At 38.2% G+C, this 13,045-nt stretch overlaps 2 protein-coding genes across 4 annotated transcripts; one reads left to right on the top strand and one right to left on the bottom strand.

Annotated features, from left to right (window-relative positions):
• Positions 1 to 1,808: 1,808 nt before the first annotated feature.
• tor1 (torsin family 1) lies at positions 1,809 to 8,857 on the top strand. 3 transcript variants are annotated; one of them, XM_015607683.3, is made up of 6 exons: positions 2,314 to 2,395; positions 3,199 to 3,388; positions 4,793 to 5,058; positions 5,389 to 5,564; positions 5,772 to 5,899; positions 6,829 to 8,857. In XM_015607683.3, exons 2-6 carry the CDS (start codon positions 3,208 to 3,210, stop codon positions 7,071 to 7,073), a joined length of 996 nt encoding a protein of 331 aa, XP_015463169.1. In that variant the 5' UTR covers positions 2,314 to 2,395; positions 3,199 to 3,207; the 3' UTR covers positions 7,074 to 8,857. The 3 variants fall into 3 exon arrangements, with proteins under 3 accessions (XP_007256608.3, XP_015463169.1, XP_007256609.1); XM_007256546.4 differs by lacking the exon at positions 3,199 to 3,388 and having other exon boundaries at positions 1,809 to 2,395; XM_007256547.4 differs by lacking the exon at positions 2,314 to 2,395 and having other exon boundaries at positions 2,454 to 3,388.
• A 349-nt stretch (positions 8,858 to 9,206) lies between these two features.
• Positions 9,207 to 13,011, bottom strand: nsa2 (NSA2 ribosome biogenesis homolog (S. cerevisiae)). Its single transcript, XM_007256550.4, has 6 exons — positions 12,859 to 13,011; positions 11,414 to 11,601; positions 11,146 to 11,296; positions 10,713 to 10,892; positions 10,363 to 10,555; positions 9,207 to 9,719 (listed from the first exon to the last, which is right to left on the bottom strand). The coding sequence occupies exons 1-6, from the start codon at positions 12,859 to 12,861 to the stop codon at positions 9,652 to 9,654; spliced, it is 783 nt and encodes a 260-aa protein (XP_007256612.3). The 5' UTR covers positions 12,862 to 13,011; the 3' UTR covers positions 9,207 to 9,651.
• Positions 13,012 to 13,045: the final 34 nt, after the last annotated feature.

Genomic DNA, 13,045 nt, shown 5'->3' with positions numbered 1-13,045 from the left:
ATGAGAGCCAGTGTAATCATAATGTGTTTGATGGTCATTTCGACTGCGCTTGAGTTCTTAATTTTTTTTCTTTACTTAGGTGAGTAATTCTTGTCATTAAACGGATTAGAAAATTGCTCAAATAGGGCTATTCACTGTATACCACCAACTCTACCTCTTCACAACACAACTGATGCTCTCAAACACATTAAGAGGACAATAAATTCAGATAATTAACTCTTGACAAGTTCAGCACAGCTGTTAACGTAAAGCCATTTCTGGTGACTCTACCTCATAAAGCTGCCTGAGATGTGTAAAGCTCTCATCTAAGCAAGAGGTGCTACTTTGAGAATCTAAAATATAAAACATGTTCTGGTTTAACACTTTTGTTTACTAAATAATTATATATGTTTTAATCATAGTTTGTATGTTGCAAGAAAAAAATGTCTATCCGACTGAGATGAGGTGTAGTGATGATTTTCCAACAACATCCTGACCTTATTAATCTTCTGTTGCTGAATGCAATCAAGTTCTCACAACAGTTTTCAAAACATTGTAGTAAAAAAAAGAACACTGCCGCCATCTAGAGTATATATCTGAAACAGTAAACTTTATTCTCCAAATACATAATGTACAAAAGATTTAGGTGTGAACATAAGTTAGATACAATGGACAAAATAAAATATATTTTTTTTATTTTATCGTGTAGAACAGCACAAAATGTCTATGTTCAATATAATATATATAATTCGTAACATGCTGGCTCTGGGGTTTTCATGATTAAACCTCTGACATTGGTGAGGCTTGCTTCTTTTTTGGGCAATGAGCCAAAGTCAGACAATAGTATAAAGCTGCAGACCCGGAGACTGCAGTTTTAGGACCGCTGCAGATTCAGGACCGCTGCAGTTCTAGGACCCTACTCTGCCGCCTAGCGACATAAGCGAAATGAATGACTTAAAGGCTTATTTCAATGTTTATTTCACCCAAATATCACCAATTCACCTAATTACACTTTATAATGTTTATTTCACCCAAATATCACCAATTCAGCTATTTACACTTTATAATGTTTATTTCACCCAAATATCACCAATTCAGCTAACTACTTGCAATTTTTAATGTTTATTTCACCCAAATATCACCAATTTAACTAACTAATTACACCTTTTAATGTGTATTTCACCCAAATATCATCACCTAAATATTACTTTGTCTTAGAATGTGTCCTAGAACTCCCAACCACATATCAGAGACACAAGGAAGACTTGGGGTTATAAAATGTATTTGAAATAATAACAAAATTCAAATATTAAAATTCACACATTAACGTTGTTTTTTTTTATCCAGGGACTTGGATCGCAACGACTTCTGTAAGAGAGAGAGAAAGAAAGAAGAGATAGAGAAAGAGATACAAAAGGTGTTAGTAGTGTTAGGTGCTTGTAATTGATTTAGGCTACATATACACTCACATCCTGTGTAGATTACATTGATATCTAATTCAAAACATCGGAATATTTTAATACATTTAGGCTATAAAACTTGATTCAAATTCCGAACTCACATTCCGACTGTACTCCATCGTGCACCAAACTGTGCCACACAATTCGACGACGACAACAGCTATGAGGAGAAAAGCCTTTAGCATACACCTGCACCCCACTCACTCCCTCTCTCGCTGGTCCCGCCTACTGTGTAATAATCACTCATGTCGCTAGGCGGCAGAGTAGGGTCCTAGAACTGCAGCGGTCCTGAATCTGCAGCGGTCCTAAAACTGCAGTCTCCGGGTCTGCAGCTTTACCCTACTCAAGTCAGAAGCCAAAGTCCACTATTGCAGTTGATCCGTCAGACAAACAGACAGACAGAACTGAACATGCACACAGATATAGGACAGGCTGTGAAACTGCAGTGATGTCATCCCAGATAAGGCCTTGGGGAGTTTCTCGTTCAGTACAAGTCTCGGACACTCTGCTGTCTCTTTAAACACCACAAATATTTCTGCTATAACCCTTTTTCGCAACAGCGACATCCCTGAGGTCAGATTACAGAACTGTGTGAATAAACAACCCACTTAACCTCTCGGCTTAAAGATGCTGTGACCCGCCTGAAAAGATTTTTTTAAAAGAAAACAATCGGGTCGGATTTTTGTGAGGAAGCAGCGGTTTTAGGGGGAAGTGGGGGGTTTCCAGCGCGCCCTCTGTCGGACTCTCAGTAGACACGATGCGGCTGACATGGACCCTGGCTCTGCTTCTCTGCTCCGCCTGGACCTGCACGATAGTTGCGGCGATAGAGCCGATCTCCACCAGCTTGGCTGTGGGCATAGCGGCCGCTGTCACCGGTTTTCTGGCCCGGTATCAAAACATCCTTTATTACTTCCAGGAGTGCTGCCGACCGGAGTGGATCACCTACAATAGAACAGGTAGGTTAAGCTAGTATAGCTAGCTCTGCGTAGGTTAGTTTTGTTAATTAGTTAGTTAGTTAGTTAAAGTTAAGTTAGCTAGCAATCTTTTTCTTCTTTCGTCATGGGATTGTGGTGATATTTTAATCCCTGTTTTCTTTGCTCTTGCTCTCACAGTTTAACAATATGAAGGACTTTTATTATGGAGAATCAGGTGTGTTGTGTTAGCTGTGGTAGCTAGCTAGTTAGTGCTAACACTGAGAACTGGTGAAAAAAGTAAAACGTAAACATGTCTGTTAATGCTTGGATAAAAAAACATTAAATAGTACATTTGCATTAGCTCGCGGCAAAGTTTTTTTCTAAATAAATAATGGTGGCGTAGACAGACAGCTAACTAACCGCTAGCCGGCTAACTAACCGCTAGCCGGCTAACTACTTCTTCACTGAATGCTGTGTCCGGCTAACAGCTAATCAGTTAGCCTGTTAGCATGTTTTTTTTTTTTTTCAAAGAGAGGAGGTTTTTAAATACACATTACATTGGATGAATACGTTTTTCAGCTGCCAACAAAACTACCAAAATATTATTTTGTAAAATTAACCCAGTAATTTAATAACAATTATTAGACTTTTATTATTATTATTTAAATATTCCACAAAGAGGAGCTGGTCACAGGAAAATTGACGTTGTCGGTTCATTGGTTGATTCCCGCGTCGCGTTACAGCGCGTCATCAGGAAGGCTTGTTGGTAGCAGTGGTGAGTTGGAGCTGCAGAAAGAGTTTAAGAAACGAGTTTTTAATATTTTAGTATTTATGTCTTAATCAAGTGATAAAAAATGAAGGCGTCGGGCTCGACGTTACTGCGCTATGTGGTGTTAACGAGCGCGCTGGTCGGGGCCTTTGAGCCCGTCAGCACGGCGGTGGTGGCCGGGATGGGAGCCGCAGCGCTTGGAAGGAAGCTCTACCACTACCTGTACGAGAACTGCGATGGAAACTGGATTAACTTCAACTCCTCCGGTATGAACAGACAACATTGAACGGAAAAGGTTATTTTAGAACAGCATTATGAGGGTTATATATGAACACTGCTGACTGTAACCAGTTAACTGTACCTCCATTTAGCTTTCGATTTGCCGGTTGTGAAACTCCAAACAGGGAAGGTCCTGTAGGTACATTTCTTCCTGCGGGTTTATGCTGTGTTTTGCTCACTCAACATTTCGAAAAAGCACATATTTACATAGGGGGAAATATAAATGTAACCTAGCAAGCTGAACAGTTGTAAATAGTTAATAGTTGGTTAAACGTATTGGGACCTCTTTACAGTGTTGAGGAGAGGAACCCTTTGACCACTGGTTTAATTAGCATTTTACGTTATATCTAAAATCACCAGTTAACATACATCTGTATTCGGAATGTTTTGTGGCAAAAAAAGGACATTCGAGGGGGAAATGGTTGTGTTTGGTGACTGTTCGCTTCAGAACACTATGACTGTACATTACTTTATCCTTTCTGATGCTCATCAGTAGACTGTTCAATATTGTATTTAGACTTATCCCATAGGACTTATCCCCTAGGACTGGATTTCTTATTCTAAGTATACTGGACTTATTTAGTTAAACAGGGAAGCTTCTATAATCGCATTTCTTCATCCTTTTTGTGGTTTTATGCTCTTTTTCTTACTCCTATTAATTAAAAAAATGCATACTTCCACTTACGATATCAAAGAAATGTAATCTATGTAGCTAGGTTATGTAGATGTAATTAATTTATCGTGCATTAACAGGACCTCTTTATAATAGTGGTGAGTAGAACCCTATTACTATTGGTGTATTTAGCATTTTACCTACTATCTTAAAGCACCAATACAAAGATTTGTTTAAAATGTTGTGTCAGGCTATTTAAAGACACTTTCACAACAAGTTTGTGAAAAATATTTTTTACTTTATGTAGAATGGATAATATTTCTCCAAACGTGTGTTTGCATTAGCATTGGTGAAATTTCCCTTTAACTCTAACTAGAAGCACAGGAGTGGTGTGAAGGAGCAAGAGGGCAGTCTGAGAACACCTGTGGGCATTAGTTTTATTACATGGGTTGGTCATTGATCCATCAAGATTGTTTTCTTTCTCATGGATCAAAGTACACACCTATGCACATATAATCATTCTGTTTATACCAATGCATGAAAAATCTTTAACATAAATTATTAACAGATCATTTGCAGTAATGTTTGTCAGTTCAAACGTGTTAATGTTGTGGTCAGCTTCTTTTTTTTGAATTGTGTAAAGTTTTTTTTTGTTCTTTGTTAAGATACAGAATAAGAAAGGATAATGTTAAAATTAAAAACAACTTAAAATTGCTGTCAGTACAAGCTTTCATGATTCATTCAGTGTAATTTGTGTGTTTGTGCATGTGTTTGACAGCTCTGGAGGTGGACCTTCAGGCGAAGCTGTTTGGACAGCATGTGGCCACCCGGGTCATCCTGAAGGCAGTTTCAGGCTTCATGAACAATGAGAACCCCAAGAAACCACTGGTGCTTTCCCTGCATGGCTGGACCGGCACGGGAAAGAACTTTGTGAGTCAACTGATTGCAGAGAGCATTTACCGTAAGGGAATGTCCAGCGGATTTGTGCACCTGTTCACAGCCACAGCCCATTTCCCACATGAGATGCATCTGGAATCATACAAGGTAAGTACTGCCATATTAATGTGACTGCTGTCCAAGGAACAGTCCACACTCATATAAATAATATCTAGTCAGGGTTGGTCATGTGGTTAGAAATTGACCTATAAGATAGAAGGAAACCAGATGGGCTATTGGCGATCCAAAGGCCAAATATCAAACCGGGTTATTGTATTTTTACTTTTTTTCATCATTGAATAAATGAAACAGTCTAAGGTTGGGGTTTCTAATAAAGCAGCCAGGGAGTGGATGTACAAGGTAAGAGTTTGTAATAAAGTGGCCAGGAAGTACAAGTTTGAAGTTTGTCATAAAGTTAACTCTACTTTTTATGAACAGACACAACTGCAGCAGTGGATAAAGGGTAATGTGACCAACTGCCCTCGATCTATGTTCATATTTGACGAGATGGATAAGATGCACCCTGGCCTGATTGACAGCATAAAGCCGTACCTGGACTACTACGAAACCCTGGATGGTGTATCCTACAGACAAGCCATCTTCATCTTCCTCAGGTGTGTGACGTCACTTTGGCTGTGATAATGTGGGCTAAACTTGGATAGACTCAAAACAATTTAGTCCTGATTCGAGTTAATTTTAAGTATTGAGGATCAATTTTGTGTTTTGGTTTAGATTGATGAATAATGATGTCAAAGTCTGCAGCCATTGACAAACTCCGTGATTTGCTCTGCTTATATTTGTGTGTATGGGTTTCTCCTTAGCAATGCTGGAGGGGAGAATATCGTACAAGTGGCTTTAGATTTCTGGACTGCTGGAAGGGATCGAGAGGAGATCGAGCTGAAGCATCTGGAGACAGCCCTGTCTCTGTCTGTTTTTAACAACAAGAATAGTATGTACAAAATATGCATTAATGATTTCTCTATACTGAGGCCTTTCTACTGTTGCAGCTCTTTATTGTTTTGCATGATTATCACTTTTAACAGAAACAAATGATAGTTTCTATATATATTCTGTATAAACACATAATAAACACTCAAACGCAACTACAATAGGAAATATTGGTTTATAAACATTGTTTATGGAAAAATATTTTCTATTCTAGATGTGTTTACTGACTGTGTTTATGGCGTACAGGTCTGGAAAAAATAAGAGACCACTTTAAAATATTGACTTTCTTTGATTTTACCAAATCGAAAACCTCTGGAATATAATCAAGTGTTAGATGGATGATCACAAGCCATCAAACCAAGCTGAATCTTTGCAGCAGGAGTGGCATAAATTTATCCAAAAGCAGCTGTTTGAGGAGAACATGCCAAGATGCATGGAAACTGTGATTGAAAACCAGGGTTATTCCATCAAATATTGATTTCTGAACTCTTAAAAGTTTGACTATGAACTTGTTTTCTTTGTATTGTTTGAGATCTGAAAGCTCTGCATCTTTTTTATTTAGCCATTCATCTCATTTTCTGCAAATGAATGCTTTAAATGACAATTTATTTTTGGAATTTGGAAAAAATGTCAGTAGTTTATAGAATAAAACAACAATGTACATTTTACCAAACATACATCTTTAAATAGCAAAATCAGAGAAACTGAAGTGGTCTCTATTTTTTCCCACACTGTATATGATCTACTTTAGTAGACTAAAGTAGATCATATTAGTCAATAAACACTCAGTAAACACAACTAAAATAGGAAATATTTGTCTGTAAACACTACGATTCACTACAATCTGATATATTGGTTCACTTATTTCTTTGCAACAGATGGAAACTTGTCAAACAATGTTTGACACTGTACTATTGTCTTCTTATTTAGGTGGTTTCTGGCACACAAGTTTAATAGACAAGAACCTGGTGGACTACTTTGTACCGTTCCTCCCTCTGGAGTACAAACATGTGGTTCAGTGCGGCATGGCCGAAATGCATGCTAAAGGCCGGACACCTGACATGGATGTTGTAGACCAAATGGCTCGGGACATGAGCTTCTTCCCCAAGGAGGAACGTGTGTTTGCCAGACAAGGCTGCAAGGTCATCTCCAGCAGACTGGACTTCTACATCTGAATGCTTTGGAACAGTGTGAACTTCTCTGTGGGACTGCACTGGTTTACAATGGATGGGCTTAAATACAGGCCTAACACTACTGCTTTCCTAAATGGAATGTGCCATTTTTGTGCATTTTATGTTTCATATTGTGTTTGGATGAAGGAACAGAAGAGGGGGGGGTGTTGGAACCATGCCTGCCAGGAAATGTTCAGCACTTGTACAGACCCTTCTTAAAGAAGCCAAAACTTCGCCTGGACCTAATTCTAAACCGGAAAAATGGCTGGCTTCTGATGGAGGGGCAAGGTGGGGTGGGAATACAGCGGGGGTACTTTTTAATCACTCGCAAGGGTCCTTCTGTTTTTAAGAAAAAGTTAATTAATTGAGAATTGTGACAGCTTAACCCCTTGTTTTTAAAGGGGGGATCACATTCTCTAGAACAGGGTAAATGAATTGCGAAAAAAAACCCCATAAATGGTCATTTTTTATGACCGGGAGTTGTGCGTTGTCGTGCACTGCTGATAAACAGTAATTCTTTTTAGATTTTTAGGATTGTTGGCATTAATTGTATTGTATTTACATCTGTAAATGGAAATTGCAACACAATGCCTTAATGTAAATTTTGAGTCTGAGAATGCCTTTAAATTTGTAAAATGTTTTATGTTTTCATATCAAGTCTGGTTAAATCCACAAGGTAGAGTCACAGCTTGAATTGTCATCTATATGCAAATCGATTTTGACCGTTATGGGGGAAAAAAAACATTCAATACAATGGGAGGAGAATGCTAATGTCAATCTTTTTTGTGGCAGCACTACTTACTACTCTTAAAAAGTTGACCGCACTGCTTTTTTGGTACTGTAACACTCAGTCATTGATCATGTTTTGTGTTGTATGTAAAAGGTGGAACTGTGTTGGGGGATAAGCCTGTGTGAAAAGCATTGCTAATGCCAATCTCAATCCTGATGAAAATGAAGAATTCCACTTATTCAGCCTAAAACCTGTAGTGTGCAGTATTCCTCATTCATTTCATCAACCTCATCGGTTTGACAGCATTCATCATTTTCAAATTTTATTTAAAAGAAACAGCCCACATTAAGAAAAGCAGTTGTGCTGCATTTTTAACAGGCAGAACAAAACCATTTACCAAAATAAGTCATCTCCCTATTATTAATTAAAAGCTTGTTTTATAAGAGAGTAAATTGCATTATTGTGCTATATCAGTGGAATTAAAAGACCACAGTTATTTCCGGGACAGTATCTGACCTGAGTGGACATATATATGCATGCCAGGTTTACAATATGCAATTTTTGCACTGTTTTGGGAGATTAGTGGCAAAAGCCTACACACTACACATAATCTGCTGAACAACACACTTCAAGTTATCACTGATGCCTCCCAAGCCTCTGATCAACATCTAGCAGGTTTAATATTTAAATCTGCCAGCGAATTTAATTCCGTTAGTGTGAAAAGTATCATCTCTGCAAAACCTAGCTACAGCCAATGAGCATGCAATACACAAGGAGAAGGTGGAGTCACACACACACACAAAACTTGTTTAGGTTCCTTTTCAAGGCACTTCCACATTGAACATAGTATGCTGGGCTCCTTTCCCCTCTGCTGGACACTAGCTAATTGTGGTTGCATTGTGCTGCTACTGCCATCAAGCGTAACCTGCTGAATATAGGCAGGGTTTTTTTTAATACATCACATCTGCAACCAGTGTTGTGCTGTATGGTGTAGCTACAGCTTCTATAGATCTGTATCTGTCTCTCAACACCAGAATAAAGCTTTGATTCTGGTCTCCCTCCTACTATCTGTATATGAGCGTAGGGAAGCTCAGGGTATTTACTAATCATTAAGATAAATCGCTCACCCATGTTTTTGTTGTTTGAAACATTAGTTCTTGTGCGTGTTTCATCTTGGGTTCCAACTGGTGAAAAAAGTTTAGTCAAGTGTGTCACCATGTAGTGTGCAAATAACCACTAAAAGTCCTGATTACAATATAAGTTGTGTACTTGTGTAACTCTACCAGTTATGTAGTGTGTACACTGCATAAGCTATTCATGTAGACTTAATAGCAAAACAAACCTGTGTTAAACTTCATCAGCAACCAGACATGTTCTCACCACCACATAAAACTAACTGAACACAATTCCACACAGTGAAATTTTTATTTCACAAGCTCTTATTTATACAGGTTACAATGACAAGATTCTCAAACACCAGAACTGAAGAACCACAGAAACTGGTTTTCATTTCACTCACACCCCAGAACTTGAAGAGGAGCGATAAGCTGAATTAAGTGTGAAATGGAACAGTTACTGTATTTGCCAAAACAAGTATTTTACCTGGTCATAGACTAAATGTTACTTTCAGCAGAAAGCATTAATGTAGTCTAAGACTAGGTTTAATCCTTCAAACGATGTTTTTTGGCAGTCCACTCTGGTTGTCCAAGGCGCAGCGATCGGCTCGTTTATCCATCTCCTCCCACACATGCTGGAATGTTATTCTTCAGCATGTCCAATAGAAATGTTGATTACTGGGTCCAGTCCAAGTTGCACTTACAGGCACAGTTTGTTTAACAGTTCAGAGTTGTGTTATACAAGCAGCACCGCATTGATGCAGCCGTCGTTCTCTGGGTTGTTTGTCACTTGAGCGTATTTACCTGGAGCAAAACACAAACAACAGAAAGATTCCCATTTTAGAATAGTCTTTCAGCCTTTGTGGTTTGATGCTTCATGCTGGTTGGTATGGGATATAAAAACTTATATTTTAGTGTGATCACAACATTTGACAAGCACCACCCCTTCTATCGGGTAATTTAAATAGGTTTATTCGATTCAGTTACATTAAGTATTGTTTTTAGGGAACTCCATGAAAAAAAAACATCCGGGTAAGTATAAAGTTTGCAGGTGAGACCAGGACTTCTGACACAGAATTTACTTTATATATATATATATATATATATATATATGTGTGTTAAATGTTAAATCTGTACTTTTAAATGATAAATGTTAATTGTAACAATTAGATGGCAAAATATTCAATGTCAAATTTTGTGTGTGTGTGTATATACACACACACACAAAATTTGACATTGAATATTTTGCCATCTAATTGTTACAATTAACATTTATCATTTAAAAGTACAGATTTAACATTTTTCACAGGGTATCCTAATTTCTTGGAATCTATTTCCATTTATTGAACACAGTCAGCTGCTAGTTTACACATGTATAGAACAGTATTTTTACAGTGGGGGAGATCTACAGATTTTGGATTCCAGGTTCAACAAATGAAACACTCACCCCAGATGACCTTCCCACCCTGTGTGACCAGCCCAAGTTCACTGACATTGACTTCGATTACTGTTCCCTTGGTGATGACCCCAAGTGTGGTGTAGAGAGGTGAGGAGGGGTTCTTCTTCACACCCAGGATGGGCAGACAGAAGGTGGCCTTAAGCTCTGGATGAGTGACATGAGCTTTCTTGAACCTTAAACCCTGCAAATGAATTCCAGGAGATGGTGAACAAAGATTAACAAACAATTATCACAGATTTAGGTTCCTGTGTTAAATCCAATGTTGCTAAAATCCACTGCGGTCCCCAGCATGTCCTTATCAGTATTCTGCTAAAATAACAATAAGCATAAGGTCTTACCATAGGTCTGATAAAACGTTCGTATTTGGGCGGTTTGCGTGTGAAGCCATCTCCTACAAAACAGACTTTGGTGACCATTCTCTTCCAAGCCTTCTTCTGTCTCTTTCCAGTACGGATGACTTTCAGAACCTCAGTCTCGCCCTGAGCTCGAACCTTTGGCAGTGGCACCTCCCACTTCCCCTACAAACACATAAAAAAAACAAGACTTAATCAGAGACTAGACTCAGATCAAATCTTAGATTTTTAAAAGATGTTTAGAAAAATGAAACACAGTATGCTAGGTTGGGACTGTTAGAAATGCGATTTTAATCAGATTTGAACAGATGCGTCCTAGTTTGGAAGCTCAAATATAATAATAAAAAAAAATTGTAAGATGGACATGTAAGATTTTCGGACAACCAGCCTAGAAGCTTTATGATAGGGCCAAACTTACAGCCTTCTCCTTCCTCTTCTGTTTAATCATGTTGGAGAGAACCTTAGCACGAGACTGCCCCTCTCTGTCAAGCAAGTAGGCTGGTACAGCTCCCTCAGGAGTCTTCTCATCATCTTTCTGTTTGGTGCTTCTCTTCTCATGCATCTTAATGCTTAAAACATAACGAAAACAGAACACTTATATCAGTTTTCACAAACACACACTTCTGACTTGGACAACATCAGTACGATGGACCACGCAAAATTTTCAAAGCAGTGAGTGTACTCACGTTTTTTTCATCTGAATCTTCTCAGCATGTCTCTGTTTGTGGTACAATTTGGCCTTTAGACCAATGAGCTTCTTGGCTTTGTGCGAGCGCTCATGCGCCTCTCGACTCTCCTTCTTCCTCTTCTTCTCGTGGTAGTCGAGCCGGTACCCATGGCGCTTGCGGTGTAACTCTATGTGCTCGTTCTGTGGCTGTAGAAAACATTCAGCAAAACAAAAAATGTCAGCACAAAAGACAGAGGTGTAAAAACGCTGTACATAAGTAGCTACTAAAATACACTACATGCTGAGCAATTTCTAGAAGATGTAGGACTTCTTGTTAATCTAGTACAAAATGCTGAGGCTCCAAAATAGGGGATACAATTTGGGTTATCATCATCATCATTGTTGTTGTTTATCTACATTGCAGATTAAATATGGAATTATTTAGTAAACAAAACAACTTTTGTCCTTCACAATCCCTGACCTAAACCCAACTAAGATGAGCTGGAGCACAGGGTAAAGGAAAAGCGGTCAGGTGACTCTACCTCCTGAAGCTGCTGAAAAAAAAATAGATACTGGTACTGTGTGTATGTATAGCCATAAAAAGGTAAACAATCTGTAACTTCACCTTCAATAATAATTAAAAAATATAAGTACAAAAACATATTGCCAGGACCCCATGTACTTTAGATCAAAATAAAATAACTGTTTACTGTATGTAAACAGCCTTACTTAGTCACATATCTCATTGTTATAACTAAAGTGTCAAATAATTACATAAACCTTACAGGTACCTACAGGTACCTTACAAATATGTGGTCTGGGTTATAAAACAGAATCGCATGTTGACAGCAGGAATTTACAAAAAATATATATATATATTTTACATCCTTAATTGGACTTTTTCCTTTACAATCTTATGAAATTAAGAGTCCATGTAAACCAAAGGTAACATTGACGTTGATGAATTACGTCATCCCGGCAACGTGACTACTCAGCTACATAGGTAGTAGTAATAATAGCTAAACATTTCAGATAAAACCAAACTTTATTCATCACATATATCTTCAGTTTATTAAAATACAAATAGAAATAGAAAAGAAATAAATGGATAATAGATAAATATAGCTAGTTATAGAAGCGTAGTTACAGTAAAAAATGTGGTCATGTTTGTGGTTAAAGTTTACATTGGTATTAGAAATAAGAAATTCTACTACAAAACGTTAGCCTAACTACACAGATCTTAAATTTAAGTGTTCCTAATAAAATATCAGTTCCAGCTCGTATCTGGTGTGGTTTTATACTAAACATGTAGCTATAAATAACTGTTTGTGTGAGGAACCCAGCGTTGCTTCGTCCGCTCACAACACCGAGCACGTTTCAGCTAGCTTAGCTTAGCGTAGCTTAGCTAACAGTTCTCCACCAAACATTCAAAACACCAAACAAGGACAATATTCGACTCCTTACCATTTTGGGCGGTGGTTTTCACGTCTTCAGAAAGAAGGTAAAGGCTGTAAACGTGTGTTGGTTGATTTCTGTTGTTATAAAGGGCGTTTTTTCCTTTTTTGTTTCGGACTTTCGGGTCTCGATGTTGCTTTGCCCGTCGCCCCGCTTAAAAGGAAGTGCGTCACGCAAAACAGTCGGAGCGAGATAA

The sequence above is a fragment of the Astyanax mexicanus genome, chromosome 17, assembly GCF_023375975.1.
Source record: "Astyanax mexicanus isolate ESR-SI-001 chromosome 17, AstMex3_surface, whole genome shotgun sequence".
NCBI classification, from domain to species: domain Eukaryota; kingdom Metazoa; phylum Chordata; class Actinopteri; order Characiformes; family Acestrorhamphidae; genus Astyanax; species Astyanax mexicanus.
Note: the sequence above shows the minus strand (reverse complement) of the source record. Positions and strands in the feature narration are given on the sequence as shown.